Source organism: Pyricularia pennisetigena, chromosome 6 (genome assembly GCF_004337985.1).
Source record: "Pyricularia pennisetigena strain Br36 chromosome 6, whole genome shotgun sequence".
In the NCBI taxonomy this organism is placed as follows: Eukaryota; Fungi; Ascomycota; class Sordariomycetes; order Magnaporthales; family Pyriculariaceae; genus Pyricularia; species Pyricularia pennisetigena.
In genome coordinates, this window is record NC_043744.1 from 3,212,925 (window position 1) to 3,239,096 (window position 26,172).

A 26,172-nucleotide genomic window follows, 5' to 3' on the forward strand; every position below is an offset into this window, starting at 1 on the left:
TCGAATCACTTGCAGACATTCCATCGCCCCTTGGCAGTAACAAAGTTTAGTCGAGTTCAGCCATATTCCCAAACGCCGTGTAGTCATTTATGGATGCTGATAAATTGCAATCAGGCTCGTTGCAGTGATTGCAAGGCCCGAACAAGGTTGAAGTTGTGGCGGTGAGTTAAACCCCCAGTCAAGTACTAAAGCCTATCCTAGAAACAGATTACTCGCTATCAACCGTCTCAATCGTACTAGAAGTGTCACATATGGATACCCATTAATCATTGAGTAATACCCAGGTATGTCAACGTAGCTAAGTATATAATTTCTACTCTGCTAACGCGTTCCAAGATGGCGACGCGATCGGAGTACGGTAGTTTCTATTCACAAATAACTTCAGATTTTAATATGCCTAGTCCAATGTATGCGGGCTGTGGCCTGAAATGAGGTAGATAGCTTCATGAGCGGTGCCTAGGACTTCTGAGCTTTTCCCAACCCTCTGAGGATGCCGTGATTGCTACAAGGGGCGTGGGGATGCGCTATCTGGTCTGTTTCGGGATAGATTCCGGACATTGCTGTAACCTCGCCAGTAGGATATTCGGCAGTCACCGAGCAGATGTGTGAATTCCTTGTACGCTTTGGGTTGCTTTGCCTTCGACGTCAGGTATGCAGTCCTCGTATTTTCTAATAGTAGTTTCACCTCGGAAACCCAGAACCAGTCACAGATTATCGCAACAGCGGCAGCTCGAGGTTTGAAATAGTAAGCCTGGGAGTGTTGGCTTCTGAGGGGGAACGTGCAAGTTAATAATTGATCACTCGCACCATGATCAACCTTGGCGTGGATCGTTACATCCAACCCCTAACTGCCAAGCCAGCTTACCTTATACCCTTATGCCGAGATGGGGATGTCGATCAGACAGTCGACTTATATAATACGCAGCAAGCAATACAATACGAAACGGTTTGTATGTGTGCAAGCATCACCACCGACAAGGCCTTCATGCGCACCATGACCCTCCGCATCGACAACTACTGCCCCATCTCGGACAGGCCAACCATGCACATGCTGGAGGACTACTGGGCGTCGCATCTGGCCAAGAAGACCTAGGAGGATTCGATGAGGGAGCAATTCTACAGCCCATGGAGGCGGTAACGGAGGGGGCGGCCACGGTGGTCACAGCTGGCTCAAAGCCCGTCGACACCACGGGGCCCTCCCGCGGAATCGGGAAACAGTACACAAAGGTTCAAGGGCGACCTGCCTACAATCAAGACTAGCAGTTCCGTTGAACGTCAGGAGCTTTGTTCTGTGGGAAGACTGGCAGAGGGCTTACAATGGTGCGGCTTTGTTCGAGACCAACAGCCCACCCCAGAGTACACTCGCGGCTCCCACCTCCAGCAAAACGCCTCCTCATCTACGCACCACCATCATCGTGCGCACCCACACGGGCGTAAAGGCCCGCGTCGCAGTCCGACTAGCCACCGCCACTTCCACGTCCAGCACAGCGCTGCGACTCCCCGTCCTGATAGAAGGGATCCTACCGATACTCGAGCCCGGCCGAGCGACGGCTGCGCGGCAGCCCCTCGGTGCTCTACATCGCCGGCGGCGGGGGTCGACGTGGGCGCCGTGCTGGAGCAGGAGGTGCTTGCCGATGAAGGGCTGCTGGGGGTGATGGTTTGTGGGCCGCCAGGATGGCGCAGCTGGGGAGGGGTGGGAGGCACGCGATTGTTGTTTTTTTGTGGACGAAGCTTTCAGTTGGTGAGCCATGTCGTAACGGAGCTAGGCAGACTAGATAATCAGCAAATATATACCCACCCACTTCTGCCTGCGAAGGATCTATCATCTATGTCGAGTTTGGGGTTGCAAAGAAAAAGAATAAATACTATCCTGCATTCACATGCACTCTTGACTCTTTGCTAGGGTCAGAAACTGGCAAGTTGCTGATGATGTGACCATGATGTGGTGATGCGTGAGAAAGCTGGTGCCTAAACGCGGAGATAGCCGGCTTTTGGCCGCAAACGCACCAGCTCCTGCGGGTCCCCCGGCTTGGTCCCTGGTGGCTGCTGCTAACTCCGTTGTCGCCGGGTGGGATGCAACAACAGCTTCCTTTACCGTGAATCCCAGTGAATTCCGGTGAATCTCCACCGACTATGGCCCACAAGCTGGCGGCCAAATTAATCATGCCACTCCGGTCTAATAAGCTGCTATAAGGACGGAGAAAAAAAGAAGAAGGAAGCATTAGGAGGGGGGAATGAAGAGGTAGATATAAATTCTTTTGTTCCTCATAAACTGGCTTCGCAGCTTTGTCTTGATTTCCAGTCAACCAGAACACCATCTGTTCATGCCTGATTTTGCATTCAACTGATTTACCAAAAGAAAAAAAGATAACCAAAATCATGGATACCAAAGCCAACAAACTTCCCTACAACGTTCCCGCCGATGCAGTCTGGTTCAGTAGGTTGTTTCCATCCACAAACCCGAAGTGAATGAGACGAGGAAATAAACTAAAACATCCAAACAATTCCCAAGTAACCGGCTGTTCCTCTGGCATTGGCAAATCTCTGGCAAAGCTCCTGCTCCAACACGCGACGTACCGCGTGGTCGCCACGGCCCGCAAGCCATCCACACTGGCAGACCTCGCCGTCCCGGGCGCAGAGGACCGCCTCTTCGCCACCGCCCTGGACGTGACCTCGCCCGAGTCCATCGACGCCGCCGTCGCAGCCACCCTGTCCCGCTTTGGCCGCATCGACGTCCTCATCAACAACGCCGGGTACGGACTCTTTGGCGACGCCGAGGCCTCCAGGCGCGAGGACGAGCTGAAGCTGTTCGAGACCAACCTTTGGGGCCCCGTAGCGCTTTCCAAACACGCCGTGAGGATCATGCGAGAGGAGAACCCCAAAACCGGCTCGATCGGAGGCGTCATTATCAATGTCAGCAGCATGGGCGGCTTCATAACCGTGCCCAGCCACACGTTTTACCACGCTTCCAAATTCGCCCTGGAAGGGTTCACACAGGGTTTCGCCAAAGAAATGCGCCCGGAATGGAATAGTAGGTTTTTTTTTTTTTTTCTTTCATTCCCTTTTTTTTTTTAACTGCTTCTTTCGTTTTTGTGCTTCCTTTCTAACATGATACTCCTCCCCTCCCCCAAAACAGTCCACTTTTGCATCGCCGAACCCGGTGGCGTCCAGACTGAGTTTGGAAACAACGTGAATCGGGGCGTTCGCCACCCGGCCTACGAGGCGCCCGACACGCCGGCCCGCGCCATCGAAGCATATATTGCAAACCCGGCCTCGAGGAAATACTGGGCCAAGCCAGATCCAACGGCACGGGCCGTGATTGAAATAGTTAGCGGCGCAAGGGAGGGCGCCAAGGGTCGTATCCCCATCCGCGTGCCCATTGGCGTCGATGCTTTTACTGCCGTCAAGGCCGAGGCGGCAAAGATTTCTGCAGAGCTGGAGGAGTTCAAGGAGCTGTCGGTCAGCACGCAGATAGAGCTCAGTGAGGAACTGATGGCTCTCTTTGGGCATTCAGGACCTTGAGGTATTCGGGCTTATTTCCAAGGATGTGCGACTGAGAGGAAAAGTTATGAAGTAAAAATTCATTTTCCATTTCCCAGAGCTGACATCCAAATGGTCACTATATTCTAATCGCCAGTCGGAATGAAATAAAAAAAAAAAAAAAAAAATTCCAGCATAACCCTACTTCAGTGTTGCCATGTCGTACGACGCCAGCATAAAAGCGCCTCCACCCCTGGCGTCGTTGCGCACGGTGGGAATCGAGATGTAGTACTAGAGAAGTCCACTGTCAGCTGGAACTCACCTCCTGAAACTGTTCAGATTGTTCATCAAGCTCGCTCACCTCGTATGTTCCATTCCCACTCAAGGACCCGACCTGCACGGTGCCCTCCCACGTGATGCTGCCATCCTCATTCTCCGTCACGAAGCGCTCAACCAGATGCCGGTACGCCTTGTCCGCAGTGCGGTAGAACTTGCCCTTCTCCAGCAGCCCGAGCTTGATGCCGCGCAGCAGACCAGCGGTGAACATGGCCGCGGCACTGCTCTCCAGATAATTACCCTCTTTCCCGGGATACGGCTCGCTCATGACGAGCCACCAGCCCCCCGAATCGCGGTCCTGCGCCTTCTTCAGACCCTCGGCCAGCGTCACGAAGTACCCCGCCAGCCTCTCCCGCCCCGGGTGCGCCGCCGGCATGAGCGGGATGACCTCGGTCAGAGCGAGGAGGTACCACCCGACGGCGCGGCTCCACACCAGCGGCGCCGCGCCCGTGACCGGATCGGCCCAGACGGCCCTCCTGGCCTCGTCGTAGCCGTGCACCAGCAGGCCCGTCGTCTTGTTCCTCGTCCGGCTCTCGATGGTGTCGAACTGGCGCGCGACATCATCCCACGCCGTCGCGTTGTCCCCGTCAAACAGCGCCGTCCACCGCGCGTAGAAGCTGTCGGCCATGAAGATGCCGTCGAGCCACATCTGGTTCTCGTACACGGGCGCGCGGTGCCAGAACCCGCCCGAGGGCGTGCGCGGGTGCCTGTCCAGCTGCCGCCGGATCGTGTCCGCCGCCGTGCGGTACTTGGCGTCTCCCGTGCGCTCGTACCACCAGAGCAGGTTGTTGCCGATGCGGTAGTCGTCCAGCGAGTAGTAGTCCAGCCGCCAGTCCCGGATCGTGCCGTCGGCGAGCACCACCGCCTCGTCCATCTGGTCGCGGTACCAGCTCACCAGGCTGGCGTTGCCCGTCAGGTTGTAAGCGGCCTCGAAGCCCGTGTAGAGGGTCGCCTCGTTGTAGTAAAAGACTTTTCTGACCCCGATCCGGATGAACGTGTCCGCCATGCGAGCGAGGTTGGACCCCGGACTTGCGCTTGTCAGTCCGAAGACCAGCGCAGCTAAAAACAGTGTCTTCATGCTGGCTCAAAGGAAGCTTTTTTTCTATTATACGGCCCTGATGTGCGAGTTGTGACTTTTGGATACTGACATGTCAAACTATCCCCATTCAGTTGACAAAAAAAAAAAAAAAAAAAACGCCATCCCCGCTTGCATTTATAGCAAAGGCTTCCTCGCTTAAGCAGCTTGCCATCATCTGTCTCGCCTTTAACCGGCGGAAAAATTCCAGTCTAGGTGGTGAGCTTTTTGACCGCTACGGCGCTACGCAGCGTACCATTCGGTTCTATGGAACCTCGGTCATCATTAACGGAATGAATTCGTAGGAGCAACATGACGGTTGCCCAACCAATAGAACATCTGAGGGTCACCAATTCCCGACTTTCTCTCATATACAGTCCCTGCTCTTATATCTCAAGATTGGCGGTGGAGTCCATCACACCCTACAAACCTTGCTGCCCAATGAGATGTACGACCGCAAGAAAAGGCTTATTCAGACCCGGCTTGCCAAAGCTTCGCGGGCAGTGATCTTCCCCCAAAGGGTGCTTCTTTTTCAGCTCTCTCTGAACATGCATGCTGACCAAAGCTGAATAGTCGCATACCTTTTCCGGTCGTTGTCAGACCCAACCCCGGTCTATTGCATCTTCACCCCGCCCTGACCCATTTCCCGGGTGCTTTGATAGGCCACAATCACGCACACCATGCTGATCACAGCATTGTTGATGGCGACCCTATGCAGCCATTTCAGTAGCGATACAACCATAGACCTAAGCGTGTCATCACGCACAATAAGAGGTATATAAAAAGGAAATTAAGCTTTAGACACTATCTCAGAGCTATCATCAACTGGCTAGCCAAGTTACATCAGCTAGAAACAACATGTGAAAACACGGGTAAACAACAATCAGCATCCTGGCATAGACAACCCGGAAAATATGATGTAGGGGCATGCGGCTGTAAGTGTGAACAAGGCAGGACTGCCCGGGCCAAAGTCAGATAACATACGCCATTTTTTTTTCATTTTAAATGCTTCGGGAATGTTACAAGTAAGCACCTAGTCCGTCGGTAGTTCGAAACAATGTGTTGGACGCATCCCGAGCCAGTCTAAGACAAAGGATCTCAAGTCTCAAAAGTGAGAATTCAAATGCCTCACAGCACAGCTCCCAAAGAACACCATACCATCATCATGCAGAGGAGGAAAAACGCAGAATTGAACCTTGGGCAAAGGAGATTAAGCAAACAAAGCGCTGGAAAGGTTTTGACGTTACCAAGCCATGCTTTACGTTCCTGAAACGCAAATGGAGCCCAGATTTCTGTTGTATTGTAGAGAAACTATCTGTCTAAAAGCAAATCATCCAATGTGATTCCATGTTCGGCATTATGAAAGGCAAAGTGTTAGAACCATTATTGCGCCCACGTAAAGACCTATGCCTAGTACCCTTAATTTGGAGCAGCCGCTTTTCTGCTCAACAAAAATCAAATTTTTCCCGCAATGTCGCCGTCATTCGCCATATATGTGTGAGTGTGCCAAAAAGATGAAGTGGAGAATCTGAAGAGTACCAGTGCGTGTGGGAGGGAAGAGAACAAGTAAGAATATATGTGCGTCAGATGTTTGCCCGGTAAATAGATGCAAATGCTGTGAATCTTCGATAGCAAGTTGTTGATGTTTAAAGTGAAATGGGAATGCTGGCATTGAGAGCCGTGTTGTGAGTCGAGGAAGAGAAAAAAGGCATCAAACTAGACGGCCATATGCTGACTGAATCCCGGGACGACCATAGCAAAGCTAGGCCCTCCCTAAGAGCAGCCAGCAACATGTTCCGAGCCAGTGATGGCGAGAGACCGTAGGAGCCCGCAAGAACAAATCCGAGAGGTAATGTCACGTACGTTAGCCACCCACTTGACCTAAAAGTGAATGTGTTCTTCGTGGCAGTAGCCAATGTATGGGCATCATTCAATGTCTCGACGATGCCATTGGTCATGTTGCGGACTGATTCGAGCTTGGCTGAATGATTATCGTACTTTTCAACTAACTGTTCGGTCATATTCTCGAGACGCATCAACCCCTATTTCGCTTGACTGTTAGCACCGCTCTCAGAATGCCAGGAAACTGGAAGCTTACTTGTGCCACAAAGTTCTGACGCTTTGAGAGCTCAGCAGCTTCGAGGCGAGAGAGTTCCTACTACAATGTCAACAGAGCTTCCATGTCCAATGATTCAACTAGGTGATCAACTGACGAGGTTCTGATTTAGCTCGACTGTATATGTTGCTGCAATCAAAATTGCAGAGAGCACCTGACCCATTTCCTCTGATGCCCTTCGGCTGGCGGCTGTGACGGCCCCGTAGCTTTCGACTGAACGCTCATTGGCAGAGACTACTTCAGAATGGTGCTCGAGGACGGCGTCTACCATAACTTTGAGAAGTTGTTGCAGGGTGGTTGCATCCCCTAGAATGGATCTGGTCGCACCAACTGAATCTCTCAGCGCCTCACTAAGTCCATTGTGCATGTCCTGGGCCTTTCCAAAACTCTCGTGTAAGCTATGCAGTTTGGGAGTAAGGCGGTCGATAGCATCGCTTGCTTGTCGAGTTCGCTCGTCGAGATCATCCATACGTTTTTGGAGCTCGGTTTCGACTCCTGTAACCAGCTGCTCGGTGACCTTGATGAGCTTCTGAAACACTAGGATATTTTGGGCTAGATTTTTGATGTTAGCTCTACAATCTTGCCATCAGGGCGCACAAGTGAGCCTACTTTTTTCTTGGTCAGCCCTCGCTGCTTCACAGAACTGCAGTGCCTTGTGCCTATAGCTGATGTACGTTCCCCAGGCTGAGTCTGGAGATTTTAAACCCGAGATGCAAGCTTGTATTTGAGACGAGGAGACATGTAGAGAAAGGTCCCTCTGAGCCGAGACTTTGGCAAGTGCAGGTTCTCGAAATGGCGAGCATGCCGAGGGAATGTAGAAATCGCCACGCTCGAGATCACAAATGGCCAGACTTGCAGCGTATGCCTCCACAAAGTCGCGGATTAGGCGCCCGCTGTCAGTAAGAACAGTGGCCTCATCCTTGCCATCAAGAAGCTGACAGTTGGTGACAAGAAGTCGCGCGGCGATACGATGGCATAATGGTTCCGACTCTAGCTGTTGAAGTTGTCGTAAGGCATCGGCGTAAACGTCGACAAGTACAGCAGGCTGAATGACGGAGGTCGGAACGTAGGCATCTGTGTAAGATGTCGCAGCCTCGCGGGCCCTTGGTGGTGGTGATGACTTCGCGCGGTTTCCCCAGCTGAGTGCTGCAATGCTGCGCGGTGAGAAGCATAGCACTATCATGAAATGCAAAGCACTCAATGAAGTTGGAAAGTGCATTGTGATGGTAGGAAAAGAGATCAGTGATGGTGCATCAGTGTATTTGAGCCTTTCCCGAACAAAGTTGCTAGTGGTTGTCAAAGAAGCTTTTGTTTCATGACTTCGAGCTTGATAGGAGGGATAAGTGAAAAAGCAGGTAGAAGAGGCGAGAACCGGTACAGTTGTGGTAAGAAATGGGTTGCCAGAAAGAGGAAGCCAGTTTGTGGCAGGTTTGTATGCTCAATCCACAAATTGGAAGGAGCATTAAGTAGGTGAGGAGGAAGTGATGACCAATCCTTAGGAATTCTGTCTTGAGAATCTGTTTTGCTCGATGTGCAGACCAGCACAACCTTCTTTTTGTTCCTCGGCTCTACTAAAAAAAAAAAAAAAAAAAGACAATTCAAGGACTATCTTAACCGCATCGTTGTTACAAAGGCAACCAGCGGGCTGTCATTCAGGGTGACATCACGGTACCATGCAACCCAGGTTGCGTCGGCCTCTCATGGCTGACTTTGCTAAGCATGTCATAATGTTGGATTTCATGAAGCCGACAATTAACCTGCTCCTGAAACGCACGTTATGAATGCATCATCCTCCTGCGTCGCCCGCGTGCAATCTGAAATGCCCATGACCGCGTCGGCTACCGATGGGAAGAGGTAGGCTTGGTAGGGTGTGTAATTGTCACGATCCCAGACGAAATGGACGTTACCTTTGACAATAAAAAATGTCGATCAAAAGCTCCGAGCCCCTCGGCGCATACATGATTACAGTTCAAATTTCTGCATCCACACTTAGCTTACACTTTCTTGTTCAGATTTGATGGATTTGAGGCCTGTCAAGGAGGCTAACAAGTCTTTGATCTTTGCAATGGAGTGGATCGATCTTTGGACGAATTGACTTGCCAATGCGCATACTCCGCTGCATGGTCCCCACTTTCGCTTCCACCTCCTCACGTGACTGCAAGCTCCGACATTAGCAAAAAAGTTGGAGCTCCAACAAGCCCGTCGCGATCACGACACGCAAAGCAGCTTTGGGGGTGTGTGCAAACAACCCAACCCCAAAAAAGTGAGAGCACAACCGCCCACTGCCATGTTTGCCCGCAGCAGCGGCCGGGCGTTAGTCCGCGCCATCGACGCATCATCTCAGACCTCGATACCGAGCTTCCTGGCTCCCGCCCTTCACCGTCCCTTCTCCGCCTCGACGGCCAACCAGTCCAAGCTCGGCCGCACACCCATATCAATACCGCCTGGCGTCGAGCTCACGGTCAGCGAGCCGTGGCTCAAGAAGGATGCGACCAACTACAAGAAGATCTACAAAAAGACCGTCACCGTCGAGGGTCCCCTCGGCAAGCAGAGTCTAGAGGTGCCTGCGTTCGTCAACTTCGACCATGATGCAGAGTCGAGGAAAACGATGCTGAGCATCGAAAACAGGGAGGAGAAGCACCAGCGCGAGATGTGGGGTGCGTTAAAATTATCCAATGGCTGACACGATGTGATTTGGTGTAAAATCTGGCATCTCGCTAACTCGAACGCTGGTCAATGAAGGCACAACATGGGCATACGTGCAACGGTACATAATAGGCGTCTCAGAAGGCCACACGGCCGTCCTGCGCATGGTGGGAATTGGATACCGAGCCACCGTCGAAGACCGTCCCGAGAAGGAGGAATACCCCGGCCAGAAGTTTGTGTGTCTCAAGCTCGGATTCTCGCACCCCGTCGAGCTTGGATTGCCACTCGGAATGAAGGCCAGCACTCCCCAGCCGACGCGTGTCCTGCTCGAGGGCATCAACAGGGAGGAGGTCATGTCGTTCGCCGCAGAGTGCCGCAAGTGGCGTGTACCGGAACCGTACAAGGGCAAGGGTATATTTGTCAACGACGAAACCATCAAACTGAAGCAGAAGAAGGTCAAATAGAGGCTGGGCGATCAGCTTGTGTTGTGCATTATGTATACTACGGCTTGGGGACGAAGATATCTTGGAGCAGAAAGCTCCGTGTACCACTACCGCTTTGGTGCATATATGGCTGGGCTTCTTGTTGTACACCAGTGTTATATAACAGCGTTCAGATGATCTCTAATGTTTCCTTTCCCTAGCGTCTGATCCGAGAGCCTCCATCTGACCTAATTCTTGCCCAAAACCTCCTGGACAGCCTTCAGCACCTTGTCGTGCACAGCTGCTGGAGCGGCCACAACACCCTTGTTCTCGGCGAGGGTCCGGCCTTTGCTAAAGTCGAGCCTCCTACCCTCGGTGTCGGTAACCTGTCCACCGGCCTCACGCACGATCAGGTCACCGGCAGCGTGATCCCAGATTTTCTCCTGGTATGTCTTGCTCGTGGGCAGCCGGAGGTAGATATCACCGGCTCCGCGCGCAATCGAGCCATACTTGGCCTGCGAATCCATCCTGACGCTGGGGTTGGTGATGCCCAACTTCTGCGCAATCTGAGCCGCCTCTCCCTGAGACGAGTGGCCGGCCTCGACGCTCTCGCAAAAAGTCGCGCTCGCCATGTCCGCCAGCGGCTTCATCGAGATCTTCTTGATGGGATCGGCCAATCCACCCGTCGCCAGCGGCCGGCTGTTGGCGCCCTGGCCTTGGACGCCGGAGAAGAGGACGCCACGGCCTTCGTCGGTCGCGTTGGTTCCCAAGTCGGCGGTCAGCGGGGCGCTGTCGTCGACGGGCAGGTTTGGGCAGCCGAGGACGCCGACCTTGACGTCGCCGTCGACCATCAGAGCCAAGCAGACGGCGTATTGGCCGCCACGCAGGAAGCCCTTGGTGCCGTCAATGGGGTCGATGGCCCATATCCTGCCCTTATCGCCGCCCTTGCTCTTGCCCCTGTCGATCAGCTCCAGCATCTCCTCGACACTGCCAATGGCCCCGCCGAGGGTCTTTTCCGCCTGTTCGTCGCTCAGCTTCGTCGTGCTAACCAGCTCCCAGATGGTTTTTTTGAGAGCCTCGTCCTCGCGCAAAGCATCCGCCTCCTCCTCGGCGACGATCTCATCTTCGGGAAAGTTAGCCTTGAGGGCGGAGATGATAAGTGCCTGGGCTCCAAAGTCGCCGATCGTGACGGGAGACTTGTCGTCCTTGGAGACGGTGCCCTTGGCTTTCTCATTGAAGACGCGCTTGGTCAGGATGGCGGCGCGCTGCACGGCCAGCTGCGCGACCTCAAGCTCCTTGGCATAGGTGGCCATCTTGATTGTGGTGGATTGAGTACGAAGATGATTGCCTAGGAGGTCGAGACGGGGTATAAATCTAGCAAGAAGGAATGCCAGTGCGAGAGCTGCAAGTGATGTCCAGAAAAGAGACCTGCTCAGTAGGGGATGTCTTTTTGCTGTATCGCGTGTAAACATGCGGTAGAGGTGATCTCTTTTTTCTTTATCTCTTGGTTTTTGCTTCCAATTTAGGCTAGGATGAGCCCAGGCCGGCACTCGCTTTTCAATTTCAACTGCAATGACACCGCAGTAGCGGAGTTCTGGTGCCTTGCGGTTGTTCCGACTGCCGTCAAGATGCGAGACCCCACGCTGTCGTCATTTCATATGCCCCGCGGAGGATATTGCAGTACTTTGTGAGCGCGGCTCGGCAGTGATAGCCTGAATAAATGTGGGGCCGCCTGCGCTCCGATAGCGCCCGTGTAGCCCAAGCAAAACCATTTTGATGTACGATCCAGCATGATTTAACCTATAGTATGTTCTGCCTCGACGGTATCTTAATCTTCCATATTAAGTTGAATTATCCGGTTGAGCAATTGTATTTACTTACCTGCGAAGGCATAAGGCCACCAGTGGTTTGGCGTCGGTGCCTCCCATCATTTCTGGAGGGTACCTAGGTTGCAAGGTTATGGAGGTGGGTTGAAATTTCTTGCGATGACGGTTGAACCTTTTCTCCGTCTTGAGCCCATCAACTCCCAGTCACATAGGCAAGGAGGGTACACACATATGAGAAATACAGACGGACTAGGAGTGCGATTGAACTGAAACTCTGTTCTTGAGGCCTGCCACTTGTAAACGGGACAACAAGTAGCCTGTTTTTTTTTTTTTTTAGTCACAGCGCGCCTGGCGCCAACCTTCCCCGCATTTTCGTCACCGGTCGCATCGGGACTATTTCAGGAACAAAAACCTTACCGCGATGTGGTTGCATGACAATTTAAGTGCCTCTGGAATCGCGACTTCCAGCTGGCACGATCTAGCGGAGCAGAACAAAAAAAAGAAAAAGAAAAAAGGCGAGATGGGCGAATCGAACCTCTCAGCATTACGAGCGTAGTGTATCCTCATCCCTGTATTGAAGGCTCTTGGGCTTCTTTTCTACTGGTGAACCTAAAATCAATCAAACTCGAGGCTCAACCCGCACAACAGCATTGGCGTCGATTAAAACACGTGGAAATGAGGTTATTCGGAGAAACTGAACGCATCCATGGCATGCGCATGACTCGTAATATTGATACCATGTCACACCCACTCCGCTATGGGCTTCCAGGCATTCTGACACGGTCCAGGGTATTCCATAAGTTGTTTATCAGGTGTTGGAATTAGCTTTTTTTTTTTTTTTTTCCCCTCAGAGGCTTACCACAGTACAACGCAGTACACATGGCATTTGCCTGTTGATAATACTGCAAAGTACTGGCTGGTTCCTAACTTCAGTCGTTGCACCGACCTTTAGCTCTAATAGTGACGTCTCTGCTGCATTCAAGAGCTGATCGCGGCTTGGTCAGACACAAACACCTCTAGGCCCGCCGGTCATTTTTTCACCTGAACTAACCCCATTTAGGTTCAAGAATGATTCGTCGCGTATGGAGAAGCGAAGAAACTCGCAGGCTCTCGACTTCGCATGGGCGAGTTTATTAAATTGAAAGGGTAGCATCCGCACTGACATGGTCATCTACTTTGGACTGCGACCTAAGATCTGTGAATCAGTCGACAGACAACACAATCGGGGGTGGCAAGGACAGGAAAGGAAAAATAAAGTTCCCTCCTCATCCATTCCCCCATGTCCACTGTGATCATGATGCCTTGCGTCTCTTTTCTTTGGTGTTTTGTTGTTCAAGCGAACCTCTATTCCCCCGGTTCCTTCATCTCTCTTTGATGCTTTTCAGTAGCTTTGCAAAGCCTTCCAAGTGTCCACCATTATACACTTTCGAACGATGAGTGGCCAAGATGGCTGAACGCATCACCGAGTCCAAGGCATCGACCCCTCTCGGAGTCGCTGTTTTTGCCATAGTTCTCTCCGCCATATTTGTTGCGCTGCGGGTTTATACTAGGATCTACGCCAAGACATCGTTTTGGTTGGACGATTATTTTACTATTGTTTCTTTCTTTGTGCTACTTGGAGCAGTCGTAGGAGTAGGAATAAGTAAGTCGCTAGTCTCTTGGTTCGAGGCTGTATGTTGACATTTGACATTGGCAACGACCAGTGACAGAGTTCGGTTTGGGAAAACACATTGAAACCGTCGCCGATGATGATGTTCTATTATTCAAACGAGTGAGCAAAAACTACACGCCGCAGGGGTGATTCGTATCGGCACACCATACTGAGATTCTTTGATAGGCTCGTTTCGTCACTACGGTTCTCTACACCATTGGCCTCCTCACTATCAAGATGACCTTCTTACTCCAGTACCTAAGGATGTTGGGAGATGAGTGGCGTGCTTACCGCAAGTTTTTAGCGAGTGCCCTTCTCATAGGCCTCTGGGCCATGTCCGAGGTCTGGGTGAATGTATTCATCTGCATTCCAGTAGAAGGCATCTGGAACTCCAGTATTTCATCGTCATGCATCCCCAACGGACCGTACCAATATGTTTATATTTCCCTGGATGTCATCAGTGCCATCGCCGTCTTCCTCTTCCCGATCATGTTCCTGCGTCACATGATAATTGGATGGCCAGAAGCAGTTGCTCTGGCAGCTGTATTTACCCTTGGTATATTGTAAGTGGGTAAACTGTACCGATTTGCACCATGGAAAGCTGACATTTTATCGTCCAAGTGTTGTGGTTCTTCAATTTGTCCGGCTGCAATACGTCAATCTTGGCAGGGATTTCACCTGGACTTTCGCAGAGCGGGCCTCGCTCATGGTATCCGAGATGGCAATCGCACTCTTGTGCACTTGCGTGCCCCTTCTTCACCCGCTGGCCTACCGCCTCTTCCCGCGGTGGTTCTGCACCTTCGGCTATGAAAATGGCGACCGAAACAACAAGTCACCCCGGCGCGGAGATATGGAGAAAAGTCATGACAACAGCCATCATAAGCACCACGACAACATTACCTTGGGGACAAAAGGTTGGAGCAGCAGCGGCTTTGGCTGCGGTTTCCTTCGCGATGCGGGATCGCAACAAAAGAACCAAAACCACACGCCACACGAGGCGCTCGACGACGGCCGCCCGTCCCTTCGCCGCGACGACAGCGGCGACATGTCGGACGACATTATGGGTCTGCAGTCGGCGCTCAGAGGTCTGAAGCGCATCAGCTTCAACCGCAGCCAGAGCGATGACGACGCCGGGAGGTCGCCTCAGCCGCAAAATAGCAGGGAGCAGGCGACACAGTCCTCACGACCGGGCATGGGCCGGACACACTGCTCGCCTTATATGCAATCGCCAACCCTGGGGTGGGAACGGTCTGGTTCTTCTATGGACGTGCCGCAGAAAAACCCTACTGCTGCAGCGAGGCCGCCGCCATCGTCGATGCCGACCAACAAGGGGAGGCAGACGACGGTGGCGTCTTCAAGGAGGCAATCTTTGAGGGATGAAAACGAGGCAAGACCGGTGCCACATTATGCCTCGGAGCAGCAGCAGCAGCAGCAGAACCACTCACAACGTCAGCAACATCTTGGGGACCTTCATCATGGCACATTTTATAATTCCCTGTCAGATTCGCAATCACCCTATTACAACAAAAAGCTCCCAGTACCACCGAGACGTATAACAGGAGGTATGAACTTGTACGAGGAACATCGAGTCATAGCAAGGTTCGGATAGGCCATCAAGACTTGCGAGAAGCGGTAGAAGATAGTAATTAATGTTTTGTAAGATTGAAGAGATTTGAGGGAACAAGAAGTGTCAGAACCTACACTCCTGCATAGTAATTTGATTCAAGTTTCAGTACATACATATTCGTCTTTTCTTCATAGACTACCGCCAGCTGAAGGCTGTCGATTGTGAGCGCGCCTATATTCGCACCCACTCAGAATCCAGTCAATGGCTGTTAAGGATGACAATGGGGGTTATGCATCATCACTCTAGCAAGAATCGTTCCGCTCCTTGGAAGGGAAAGGCATCGGTCTAGCGTCCTGAGACTGCACGTCTCCAAAAAACAGGTCGGCCAGAACCCGCCAAGTCAATCCATTGTTATTTGCCAAGCCAGCTTTGCATGCTTTTCTGGACCCACAAAGCTGGGGGCATCTGCATTGCAAACGTTGCATCAAAAACGTCTGGATGGTTCTAGCATAGCTCGTGGCTGTGCTGTACGAGAAGAGATGTGTTTGGCCCGGAGATACGGGGGAGAAAAAGAGAGAAAAAAAAAAAGCAGAGCTGCATGCTTGGGGTGACATGGACCCCAACGAGCAATTGGTCAGACAGGCTGCAGTCCTCCTATTCCAACAGGGGTGTCGCCGTCAACACTCGGATGAGCACTGGACGAAAGTGGGATGAGTCTCGGGGTCCTTTGCGAAGGATGCACCTCGTTTTACCTCCTCAACCGTTAACGAGTGGGCGATATGATGGGAGATCCTGAGCAACTTTTGACTAGTTTCTTTGGGAAAGTATCTTTGACTGAATTTTTTCTTCTGTCTTTATAAACGAATCTCTTATTTTTTTTTCCCCCTTGCGAGCTGTGCTTTTGTTGGTTCGTCGAAGCAAGTTGACACAGCCTCTATCCGTGCCATATTTTCAGAGGACGGCTGGCCGGGAACGACAACCTTGCAGTAGCTCACCACCTCCGTAAGCGGTAGGGCGTATTCGGGGTATCTCTCGCTAGGCATCCTGCATGCAGCATGTGCCTATATCATTTGCATGCGTTTGCGACCCCTTGAATATGAGAGATGAGAAAAGAAAAGAAGAGAAGAGAAAAAAAGAAACAAAAATAGTCGCTGATTTCGTCTTGGCTTTTCTGTTCATCCAGTTTTCTTCTCACAGAAGCGTAGTGGGCGTTTTGCGTTCGTTCCCCAGAGGCAAAGTCAACGACATCTCGATTTCGAAAATACGAAAGGTGTGCCAACGTCTTAGAAACAGAATCATTATTACCCCATATTAGTCGCCCTGCATATCTGCGGTGTAACGCAATATCAATCAGCTAGCTATATGACGTTACATCTGGAAACCTGATGCAAATCACCGACCATATCCTATGCCGACCGCCAGAGCTTCGAGGGTCTTTCGAGTGGAACTCACGAAATTTGACGGCCGTTGCATGTAGCATTCCACCCCACCAGCTATAACATGGTCAAGTCACTGACTATATCCATCCCACAGAGCTGCTTGGCGGGCGCTACCAGACGCGCACCTGGATTTGTGTGCTGCTCAGCTGTGAGTGGGATACGGAATAAAGAAATGAAATCTAGCGAACGAAATCTTTATCTTCGTCCTTTTCTGAGACTTAAAAAAAAAACCGGTTCTATTACACCGAGCAATTGTGGCCGTTTTATCTGACGGATGGAAAACCGTTCCTCTGGGTCCCATATTTGCCAAGATGGCAAGCAAAAACTATACCAGAACAGGCAGTGATCGTCAACTCAGCAACACCAAAATATTTCCAGGCAGGAAATTTCAACTTGGGCCACTAATTGCAAGGCCCTTGGTTTCGGGCCAGATCCCCGGTAATATGCAGGTTTTTGTCTTTGCTGGGAGGAGAGGCAACCGGAGAAAGCAATCGCCTACTGGCCCTGAATAATGTATGCTTACTCTCGGCCAATGGCATCTCCCCATCCTCCCTCCCAATGCAAGCCAACATGCATAAAACCACTGTGACCTAAATGGCCATGAAAGACACCCCGGTGCGCAGAGGAGCGGGCGTAGCTGAAGGAAGGCTCTTACACGTGCTATATGTAGCACGGTTTTGCGCCTGCTTCCCCTTGATCTTTTTCTTCCCCCTCCTTCTGTCAACCACGGACTTTGAGATGGCCTAGGTGTCTGCCACACCAGGTGAAGTGGGCGAAACACAAGCGTATCACTGAGGACATTGCCGTTATTAGACGTGCTCGTTCCAGTGTTTACATTCGCTACAAGGGAAAAAGGGAAGAAACATAGAACAAAGAAGAATCATCGAGAGAAGACCGAAAACCGTTCAGTGAGGGCTTTCGTCAGGAATTACGGAAACTCGCCTTTGCTCGGTAACATTTGCTTCAGTATTGGCATAACAACCAACCGGGAGCTTGTTACACCCGGAGCCGCCGACACGCCCGCAACACATCAAAAACATCGATAACCTGTGCGACGGACACAGCAGCTCAATCGAACGAGACCTTGACTGGCAGACTGATTATAGTTCATTAGCCAGATAAGAAAGATGTGCGTGCAGGTCAATCTCTTGTTTACCTGCGGACATCGCAGTTTCGACCGGATCGACAATTGTCCCAACTTGGGGGTAACATGCTTCGGGCCATCCTCTAAGCACCGAGACACGAACGTCGATATAGAGTGCGATGAGTGTGCGAAGAAGCACTCGGACACGAATAGTGGAATGCTGAAAAAAGACCCATGGGGACGAGACAGTCCCTGGTACAGCAATCAAAATGGCGAACGCAACTCCAAATAGCTTCCATGGCGGGATACCTTGGCCAACAGGATAAGTTTTGGATCAGCAGAGCAAAAGGGTTACCTGTGTATCTCTGAGAGTTATTCGGGTTTTGGGCAGATTGTAGAGAATGTTTCAAGGGTATGTAAAGGCATGATAGAGGCGAAGCGTAGGGCGCAAAGCGGTTGTTGGGGGAAGGAGGCCAGGGGGGTGGGTTTTGTCAAATTGTAGTTAAGAATGGCAATCCGCTAATCAGCTCGCTTGACGTACACCTACGTCTTTCCCAAACCTCGCGGGGTCACGTGATTTCGCGGCAACATCGGTGTCTGCCTTGCTGGTGAGCTAGACTAGGAGGCTCTCTTCGATTTGATCAGACTGCATCAAGCTTTTCTTTGTTCCCCGTCTTGATCGCAACTCAACTCAGCAAATATGTTGCGACCTCCTTGACTATAATTTTGCCTTTTCCCATTGTCATCCGCGCAAATCTAACAGCCGACCGTAGGCCATGGCGGGTACAAGGGGTAGAGGCCGCCCCGCCGCCGGTGCGCGCCGCACAACACGCTCTCAGGCGCAGGCGACTCCATCATCGTCCGGCTCCGGAACGAAAGCGGTGCCCAAAGAGTACCGTCAATTGCTTCGAGAAGCCGGCGTGAATGCGCCCCGACCCACGACTGAAGATGGCGAACCGCCGCCCAAGAGATTGCGCAGGCCGGGACAGGGCCAAAGATTGCCCAGACCGCCAGCCAACGAGACACCGATCGCGAAAGCCGTGCCTGCAACTGCCTCCAAGTCAAGCACTAGCGCGCAGATTAATTTGCGCCAGGATTCCGAACCATCCGATGAGGAGCTTGAGTTCGAGGATGTCGCCTTGCCGGAGCCAACAATACAGACTACATACCTGGACTCGGAGGAGGACCAGTCAGACAGTGATAATGAACTTGGTGATGTCGACTTTGGTGCTCTTCCCGGTGATGACGATCCGGTTACTGGAAATGATGGTGTTCTTCGGCTGGAGATTTCAACTCAGCCATCTCCATCCGCGAGTAAGAGGGGCATTGTTAAGCGCAAGCCGATCAGCAAAGCAGAGCGAGAAAGGAGAATTGAGATACACAAGATGCATATATGCTGTCTACTTGTGCATGCAGCACGCAGGAACCGCTGGTGCAATGATTCGGAGGTTCAGGCCCTAGTGCGCCCTCTTCTGTCAGACAAGATAATGGACCTGTTAAATCCGCGAAAGAATCTGACCCAATTCGGGCGTTCCGAATCCCTGAAAGACGGGATACAGCAAGCCCGTACTCTTTTCAATTCTGCATTCAAAGTGACGGAGCGGGGTCTTAGGCGGGCTTTGTGGGCTGAGGAGCCTTCACAGCTTGCAGACGTAGGTTTTCCCAACTACCTGAGGCTATATGGGTGGAAATGGGATAGCCATTTGGCTAGGCAAAGAAATAAGATTCTTGCTGACATCCTACCAGTACCAACTCCCAGATGACTTGGATTCTGCACTAGACAAGAAAGAGTTTCGCAAATCTGCAAAATACCTAGACGGTTCTAGAGATGTTGGGGCACAACTATTCTGCGCACTCTTACGATCTGCTGGCGTCCAGGCTCGCTTGGTGTGTTCTTTGCAACCACTCTCGTTTGTTTCTGGAGCCCCGAATTTGCCAAAACCACGACCAAAGAAAAATCCCAAGTCACAGAAACCCCGTCCCATGGCCGATTATGATTCTATGGTATACAATCCCCCATCTGCACCAGGCCCGAGCTTCTCCGCAGCCCGTCGGCTTGGCCACCCAAACGCAGCCGACTATATTCCACCTCCTATGCAGCCAAAAGCCACTAGTGCCGCTGCTACAGACGTGCAATCTCATAAACCTATCAAGGGTGAATCGCCGTTTCCGGTCTACTGGGTTGAGGTACTAGACGAAGCCCATCAAAAATGGCAACCTGTCGATCCCCTGGTTACTTGTTCACAGTGGAAGCCAGAAAAGCTGGAGCCTCCTTTGGCCGACAAATTGAACTGCCTCACATATGCCATCGCATTTTCCTCGGATGGTGTTGGACGGGACGTGACGCGGCGGTACGCCAAGGCCTACACCTCCAAGACGCGAAAGATGCGCGTCGACAATCCTCAGGCGTCATTGACAAACCCCGCCGCTCTGAATGGTGAGGAGTGGTACGAGAAGGCCATGGGCTTTTTTCGCAGGCCCTACGGGATTGTGAACGACCTGGACCGCATCGAAGAGGCCGAGCTCAACGCCACTGCATCCCGCGAGCCAATGCCTCGCAACGTGGCCGACTTTAAAGACCACCCGGTGTTTGCTTTGCAACGCCATCTACGACGAAACGAGGTTCTAGTGCCTGATGCCAAGTCTTCGGGCACAGTTGCAGCTGGAAAGGGCCAAGTCGAACGTATCTATCGGCGACGAGACGTGCGAATCGCTTGGTCTGCTGACAAGTGGTACCGACTGGGTCGGGTGGTCAAACTGGGCGAAGAGCCTATCAAGTACCTGCCCAAGCGCCCCAGGCCAGCCGGAAGAGGTCGAGTAGGCAGGTTTTATAGCGATGAGGAGGAGGAGGAGGATCCTGTCTTGGGCACAGGCGGCAGTGCTGCAGGCACGCCAATATTCTCACAGGACCAAACAGAACTGTTCGTTCCAGATCCAGTCCGTAAGGGCAAGGTGCCTCGCAACAAATTCGGAAACGTGGATGTCTTCGTCCCCAGCATGGTGCCGCGTGGAGGTGTTCATATCAAGAACGACCTGGCTGCGAGGGCCGCCTACATCCTCGGCGTCGATTACGCTCCTGCACTCACGGGATTTGAGTTCAAGGGCAGGCAGGGCACGGCTGTGCTGAAGGGTGCAGTGGTGCCCATTGAGAGCGAAGAGGCCATCATGGCAGTCATCAATGGGATTGAAGAGATGGAAGCCGACGCTGAGGAGGAGCGCAGACAGCGACGTCTGTTGCGGATGTGGAGTAAATTTCTCAAAGTCCTTCGCATTGACGAACGGGTCTATGCAGGCTTCGACCCATCAAAGGCCTCGAACCAGACTATGATGGCCCCCAAGAACAAAGGAAAGCAGGCGGAAGAATCCCAGCCCGAGGCTGCTATTGGCCACGATGGGTCGCATATGATGACAAAGGAAAACGATGAAGACAGTGATGAAGTCGGCGGCGGATTTATGCCCTCAGCCAACGACGATGACGAAGATATGGGAGGTGGTTTCTTGGTCGACTAAGCGCGGCCGATTGCAAGCCAGTCACGATAACCAATTAGTAAAGCGTCTAGCCTTTGCATTGAAATAAGACAACCCCATATTTCAAGCATGCTCACCACTAGAGTTCAAATCTAGAACGGCTTCAGACAATGATTTTCTTTGAAGACTCCGGTCAATTGGGTAATGGCGTGGAGATAAAACATCCCAGATTAATAATGACACTTGACTGTTTGCGCCAAAGATCAGATCCAGCTTCTCTTTGTTGAGCAAGTCTTGACGCCACCTCACAGATAGACGCGTGCAACTCCTTTGTTCAAGCTGGCGTTTTAATGTTAAGAATGCGGATCTCCTATTCTAACGAAAGCTGTTTCCTTTTTCTGTCCAGACACTTAGTATTATCGATTTGCTATTGGTTCCGAATCTTCTGTTTGTTTACTTATCATCAAATCCCCATAACAATTTTGACTATACGAACGTACTAAAATGACTAGAATACCACGTCTGCTCATCGGCATTCTCGCATATGCCGCATCTACGGCATTTGCTGAGTTCACCAGCAAGGCGGAAATGTGGCGTGCAGCAGAATACGACTCGGCGTCCAAAGAGTGGGACGTCAAAACATCTCACAGCGCCTTGACGCTGGTGACGAGGCGACACATGGCCGGTGAGACTGGGCCGCAAGTCCGCTACAGCGAGCAAATACTCGATCTGGGCAGCTGTGTTGGAGTAGAGAATGGGCGATTGGTTTGGGCCCAGGAGTAAGTTGATCCGGTCCATGCCAGGCCTCCTATCTTAACTCGATACACATTTCTATCAAGATCTAACGTGGGACACAAAGGGGCAATGCCATGAAAGCCTGCACGGGCTGTTCCGTGACCCCTAGGCTTTGGCCAGGAAAGCCCAGCGAGCCTTCAAGGCCGGACGATTTTGCAGAACTTGGGCTTGGGGAGAATTGGGATTCATTCGTTTCCCGATGGCTGGAGACACAAGAGTCGTCGTATTCTTACGACAAGCCAGAAAATATCAACAACAAGGCAATCCTCACCTGCAACTGCGCTGGGGAAGGTGGTCAATCTTCCAGCTTGGATCTCGGTATGTCTCAAAGGAGCTTTTTCTCCAGCCAAGTCCACTTGTCCTCCATGATGGGATTTCTCTGCGACTTCTGCTAACCAGTATATGTATTGGAATCCCATGCAGATGCCGGCATATACATGAGTGACGACGAGCCAAGCGGGCTGCACTGTAGGCCCAGCAATGACAGAGCTAGTGTTAGCCATGGTATCGCAGACTATCGTTACCGCAAGCGAGATTTTGACGACGAGCACAACGTCGCGGTCGACGAGGATGATGGAGAGAAGGCCACCCGACAAAAGCGCTCCTTTCTCCTTCCTAGTCTACTTAACAACATTACAAACATCTTGAAAGACCTCGACATGGACAAGGCTTGTGCGGACTGGAGGGTCGTCGACGAAAGCTCGGGAAAGCGTATGCTCCATGCGTACTGCCCCGTACAAGGCGCATCTAAGAGCACCAAGCCGCTGTATGCGGTATCGAAACTCGATTTGGACAATTGCTTGGTCAATGACAATGGAACAGTGAGATTCCAAGAATTGTGAGTGCAGACACGGCATTCTTTTTTTTTTCCCCTGTCTTCGTCCTCCCCAAGGCATTTCCTACAAAGACAAGAATAGACACTGATACCGAAATGTCTGCACTCGAAAAAGCGGCAACGGCATGCGAACCTGCGACCCCTTCTTCGACACGCGCGGCAGGGCCGAGTGGACGACGCGCTGCCAGGCCCAGCTCGCCATGCCCAACTCGACTACCAGGGCCTCCATCACGGACGGGCTCGACATCGCGGGCAGGTTCAAGTGGAGGAACCACTCGCTGTCCTGCTTCCCGGGCGTGCCGTCGGCAGAAACCATCGTGCCCATCGACTGGGCGTGCAAGAATGTCACTCTGTCGAGGGACGCGCCGGGCGTCATCTCGGCCGATTGTCCCGCTGACCTCGGCCTGGACGACTATGTGCGGAGCACCATCGACCTCAACCGCTGCATCGGGCTCAACGCGACGGAGCCTGGCTGGCCAGTTGCGGAGAAAGAGTTAGTGTCTTGACCTTTTCCTTCTTTCTTTGAGCTTTTCTTTCTTTTTTTCTTTCTTCACTGTTCCCTTATTTCTGCCTCGTTTCGGTTGGACTCTATGCAAGGAGTTAATCCACTGGTCAAGTTAACAATGCTGACATGTTTCACAGTGGCAACGCGTTCGAGTATTGCAAGGACTGCGAGCTCAACTGGAGAAACGACACCGTTGGCTTCTGGGAAAGCAGCAAGACGGAGGTCAAGTCGGCAGTATTGATGTGTACCTGCCGAACCAAGAACGCCACGACATTCCTCCAACGCCCGACCGTTTTCATCCGTCTACAAGGTAAGTTGGCTCACCACCCGTCTTTTTTTTTTTTTTTTTTTTTTTTTTTTTTCTGTTTCTACGCAGCTTCAGGACTGCAAGCGGCTAACCACAAACCACCCCGGCAGATCACATTGGCTGGTCGCCCTATACCTTTCGCCCGGTTTGTCTGAATGGAACCGTCGAGGGGAACAGGCTGATGCACAAGGATCCTTTGACAAAGGCCAACTAGTGATTCCGGTCACTCTCAATTATGCTTGGGAGTTCAACTTGGGAGGTATTGTGAGTTTTAGTTTGTGTTACAGCAAAGAAAAGAGATCAAGTTCTGTTGGTTTGCAAAAGGTTCACCAAGGTCGATGTAGACACTCATTCAAATTAGTTCAGACTAGGAAGAGATGTCTAGATATCTGCAGATTAAAGCCATCTCTTGTCATGCTCATAAACGCTATTTTCCCCACAAATTGTAGCTTTTTTTTTCCCTACGTAATCGTACATCGGCCTCGTCAACTTAACCAGCCTGTTCGTTGCTGGTGTCTGGCCTCGGTGTCGAACCGTGCCCCGTGCCGGGCCTACTCTGCGACCGCTTGAGCTTGTTCTTGCCTTTGGGATCGAACAAGCTTTTGACACGGCGCAGCCTCGCCCAGCGCTCTTTGTCCTTTGCGTCCCGCGTTGCTTCGTCCTCGTCCTCCTCGTCATTGTCCCTCGTCGAATCCGCAACACGGTGGCCGCTCGTCGTTGGCCGCACCGGGGTAGTAGGCTGGGCAGGTGTCTTTTCCGCCGACGCAGGCTGCCCGCCAACACTCTTGGAGCCCTTATGCCCAAAAAGTCTATTTGTACTCCTGTTGCGGAGGTAGGAGTCGTTTTTGATCACTTGCACCATCACCTCCCAGCCGGCTGGGCTAGGCGACTGTCCAGCCTTGGACTTGGACGACGTGCCGGCTCCCGTGCTCCGCTGGGCGTGGCCGTTCTTCCAGGGACAGAAGTCGCGGTGCTCCCTGAGCGGGTCTAGGTGGTCCATCATGGCGGGGACGAGGATGGCACCGGTGGTCTGGTCGACTTCCTTGCTCTTGAACATCCAGAGGCCCAAGCGGCGAAGACAGGTATGGCACGAGGCCGAGTTGGGTACGGCACCTATTTTGGGATTCTCGAGTCCTTGCCAACCTATCATTGCGAGCGCCAAAGCCGCCCGGTTCGGTGTGGATGGTTGGGCTGCTGGTGGCGGAGGATCGCTGAAGAAAGTCGGAGGCAGGTTGTGTAGGATGGAATCAAGGTCAAGCTTCTCTGGCAGTCGTAGATTAAATTCGTAAGGTAGGAAATCCTTGCGGGCGCAGAGTTCGTCGTAGCGTTTACGTAGAGCCTCGAGTGCAACTGCAGGGTTCGCCAGCGGTAGTCGGATGAGGTGATCTGCAATGCCACCAAAGGCAATTAGTTAGTGGTCCAGTCCTCTTCCCGCCAGTCCAACATTGGGGGATTCTTACCATCGCAGCCGCGTTCCCTCCAGAGACAGTCCTCTTGATGGGCAGTGACCATAAGTTCGGCATACTTCTCCACCAGGGCATCCTCAATCTCAGAAGCAACAAGAACCGGAACCTCCTTGCCCTCCACCTCCTTACGGTTCAGCTTGACGACCATTTCCTTGTTGCAGAGGGTGCAGCGCAAGCGCTCCTTTCCCATACAGACCCAGCCTTTCTTGGCCCACTCGACCTCGTTGACACGGTCGGGCTTGGGCGTCCAGTCGGTCAGCTCTTGGAACGTGGCCAGGCGCTTGATCAGCTGGTCCCGATCCCCGGGGCAGTAGCGTGGGGTGGTGAGCGGGGTCTTGTCCTGAGCAATCGGCCCATTGCGTATGTTGGTTTGGTTTCCAGGAGTCCTCCTCAAGAGGACGGTAGGCAGGCCTGGGGCGGTGATAGTAGGAGCCCTGCCCAAAGATGAGGTGCAGTCTGCGGTTGGGGAGGAATCTGGAGCGCCCACCCTACGGCGCTTGAGAAGATCGATCTTGTTGGAACTTGGGAATGGCATACTTTGATCCGGATCAGAAGCGCTGTTGTTGAGGGTCGTCGAGTTTCGTGATGCGGATGGAGAAGGAGAGGCGACAGGTCGTGTCTTTGCGTCGGTCGAGGAAGGTGAGGATGGTCTCGCGCCGATTCCCTGCAGGAGGGCGTTGAACTTCCGCTTTGTCGCGTTCATTGCGACACTATTCGATAACACAGAGCCTCTATGGGCAGGCGGTATTCCAAGTTTTTGTTTGATCACCTAGGCTAGTGGTTGTTTCCGGGGCGGGCAATACGACAATGGTTGCAAAGGGAGTGGAATGCCCCAATAACAAGCTCGATGGTTCAAGTGAATGGCTTGCTTCACGAACCGTCATACAAGGGTGGGACGACTGTATTCAATGTTGTATCGGGAAAATGACTGTGGAGACAGGTGGCGGATGGCTTGATATCAATGGATTGGGGTTTGCATGGCTACCTTTTTTTTTCTCTCTCTCACTCTCTTTTGTAGTTGAACCCTTTTTGCTGATTTTCACGGCCTGAGCTGCACGTCGGCGTTGTGATGGCAACGACCAAGACGTGGTCGAGAACCCTGGCGCGATTAAGCAATTCCACAAAAGCACAGGCCCCTCTCTGTAAGGATTGAT

The 26,172-nt window shown here is 52.2% G+C and overlaps 11 protein-coding genes across 11 annotated transcripts; 7 read left to right on the top strand and 4 right to left on the bottom strand.

Annotated features, from left to right (window-relative positions):
- Window positions 1-884: 884 nt before the first annotated feature.
- Window positions 885-1,093, top strand: PpBr36_04753 (uncharacterized protein; the record flags this gene model as incomplete). The annotated part of the gene is made up of 2 exons (XM_029891912.1): window positions 885-950; window positions 980-1,093. The coding sequence occupies 2 exons, from the start codon at window positions 885-887 to the stop codon at window positions 1,091-1,093; spliced, it is 180 nt and encodes a 59-aa protein (XP_029749255.1).
- A 32-nt stretch (window positions 1,094-1,125) lies between these two features.
- On the top strand, window positions 1,126-1,655 carry PpBr36_04754 (uncharacterized protein; the record flags this gene model as incomplete). The annotated part of the gene is made up of 2 exons (XM_029891913.1): window positions 1,126-1,217; window positions 1,256-1,655. 2 exons carry the CDS (start codon window positions 1,126-1,128, stop codon window positions 1,653-1,655), a joined length of 492 nt encoding a protein of 163 aa, XP_029750071.1.
- A 724-nt stretch (window positions 1,656-2,379) lies between these two features.
- On the top strand, window positions 2,380-3,522 carry PpBr36_04755 (uncharacterized protein; the record flags this gene model as incomplete). Its single annotated transcript, XM_029891914.1, has 3 exons — window positions 2,380-2,437; window positions 2,513-3,031; window positions 3,137-3,522. 3 exons carry the CDS (start codon window positions 2,380-2,382, stop codon window positions 3,520-3,522), a joined length of 963 nt encoding a protein of 320 aa, XP_029749234.1.
- A 159-nt stretch (window positions 3,523-3,681) lies between these two features.
- PpBr36_04756 (uncharacterized protein) lies at window positions 3,682-4,894 on the bottom strand (the record flags this gene model as incomplete). The annotated part of the gene is made up of 2 exons (XM_029891915.1): window positions 3,682-3,771; window positions 3,842-4,894. 2 exons carry the CDS (start codon window positions 4,892-4,894, stop codon window positions 3,682-3,684), a joined length of 1,143 nt encoding a protein of 380 aa, XP_029749347.1.
- A 1,643-nt stretch (window positions 4,895-6,537) lies between these two features.
- Window positions 6,538-8,226, bottom strand: PpBr36_04757 (uncharacterized protein; the record flags this gene model as incomplete). Its single annotated transcript, XM_029891916.1, has 4 exons — window positions 6,538-6,933; window positions 6,990-7,046; window positions 7,105-7,559; window positions 7,617-8,226. The coding sequence occupies 4 exons, from the start codon at window positions 8,224-8,226 to the stop codon at window positions 6,538-6,540; spliced, it is 1,518 nt and encodes a 505-aa protein (XP_029750070.1).
- A 945-nt stretch (window positions 8,227-9,171) lies between these two features.
- On the top strand, window positions 9,172-11,427 carry PpBr36_04758 (uncharacterized protein; the record flags this gene model as incomplete). Its single annotated transcript, XM_029891917.1, has 3 exons — window positions 9,172-9,664; window positions 9,750-10,108; window positions 10,297-11,427. Coding segments are annotated over 3 exons (1,983 nt in total), but the record flags the coding sequence as incomplete, so codon positions are not given.
- PpBr36_04759 (uncharacterized protein) lies at window positions 10,324-11,388 on the bottom strand (the record flags this gene model as incomplete). Its single annotated transcript, XM_029891918.1, has 1 exon — window positions 10,324-11,388. One exon carries the CDS (start codon window positions 11,386-11,388, stop codon window positions 10,324-10,326), a length of 1,065 nt encoding a protein of 354 aa, XP_029750077.1.
- Window positions 11,428-13,347: 1,920 nt separating the features above from the next.
- On the top strand, window positions 13,348-15,161 carry PpBr36_04760 (uncharacterized protein; the record flags this gene model as incomplete). Its single annotated transcript, XM_029891919.1, has 4 exons — window positions 13,348-13,543; window positions 13,605-13,672; window positions 13,739-14,115; window positions 14,174-15,161. 4 exons carry the CDS (start codon window positions 13,348-13,350, stop codon window positions 15,159-15,161), a joined length of 1,629 nt encoding a protein of 542 aa, XP_029749240.1.
- Window positions 15,162-18,418: 3,257 nt separating this feature from the next.
- Window positions 18,419-21,152, top strand: PpBr36_04761 (uncharacterized protein; the record flags this gene model as incomplete). The annotated part of the gene is made up of 2 exons (XM_029891920.1): window positions 18,419-19,294; window positions 19,389-21,152. 2 exons carry the CDS (start codon window positions 18,419-18,421, stop codon window positions 21,150-21,152), a joined length of 2,640 nt encoding a protein of 879 aa, XP_029749239.1.
- A 462-nt stretch (window positions 21,153-21,614) lies between these two features.
- On the top strand, window positions 21,615-23,766 carry PpBr36_04762 (uncharacterized protein; the record flags this gene model as incomplete). Its single annotated transcript, XM_029891921.1, has 6 exons — window positions 21,615-21,889; window positions 21,970-22,223; window positions 22,329-22,743; window positions 22,856-23,233; window positions 23,383-23,555; window positions 23,663-23,766. 6 exons carry the CDS (start codon window positions 21,615-21,617, stop codon window positions 23,764-23,766), a joined length of 1,599 nt encoding a protein of 532 aa, XP_029749238.1.
- Window positions 23,767-24,042: 276 nt separating this feature from the next.
- Window positions 24,043-25,721, bottom strand: PpBr36_04763 (uncharacterized protein; the record flags this gene model as incomplete). The annotated part of the gene is made up of 2 exons (XM_029891922.1): window positions 24,043-24,938; window positions 25,013-25,721. The coding sequence occupies 2 exons, from the start codon at window positions 25,719-25,721 to the stop codon at window positions 24,043-24,045; spliced, it is 1,605 nt and encodes a 534-aa protein (XP_029749237.1).
- Window positions 25,722-26,172: the final 451 nt, after the last annotated feature.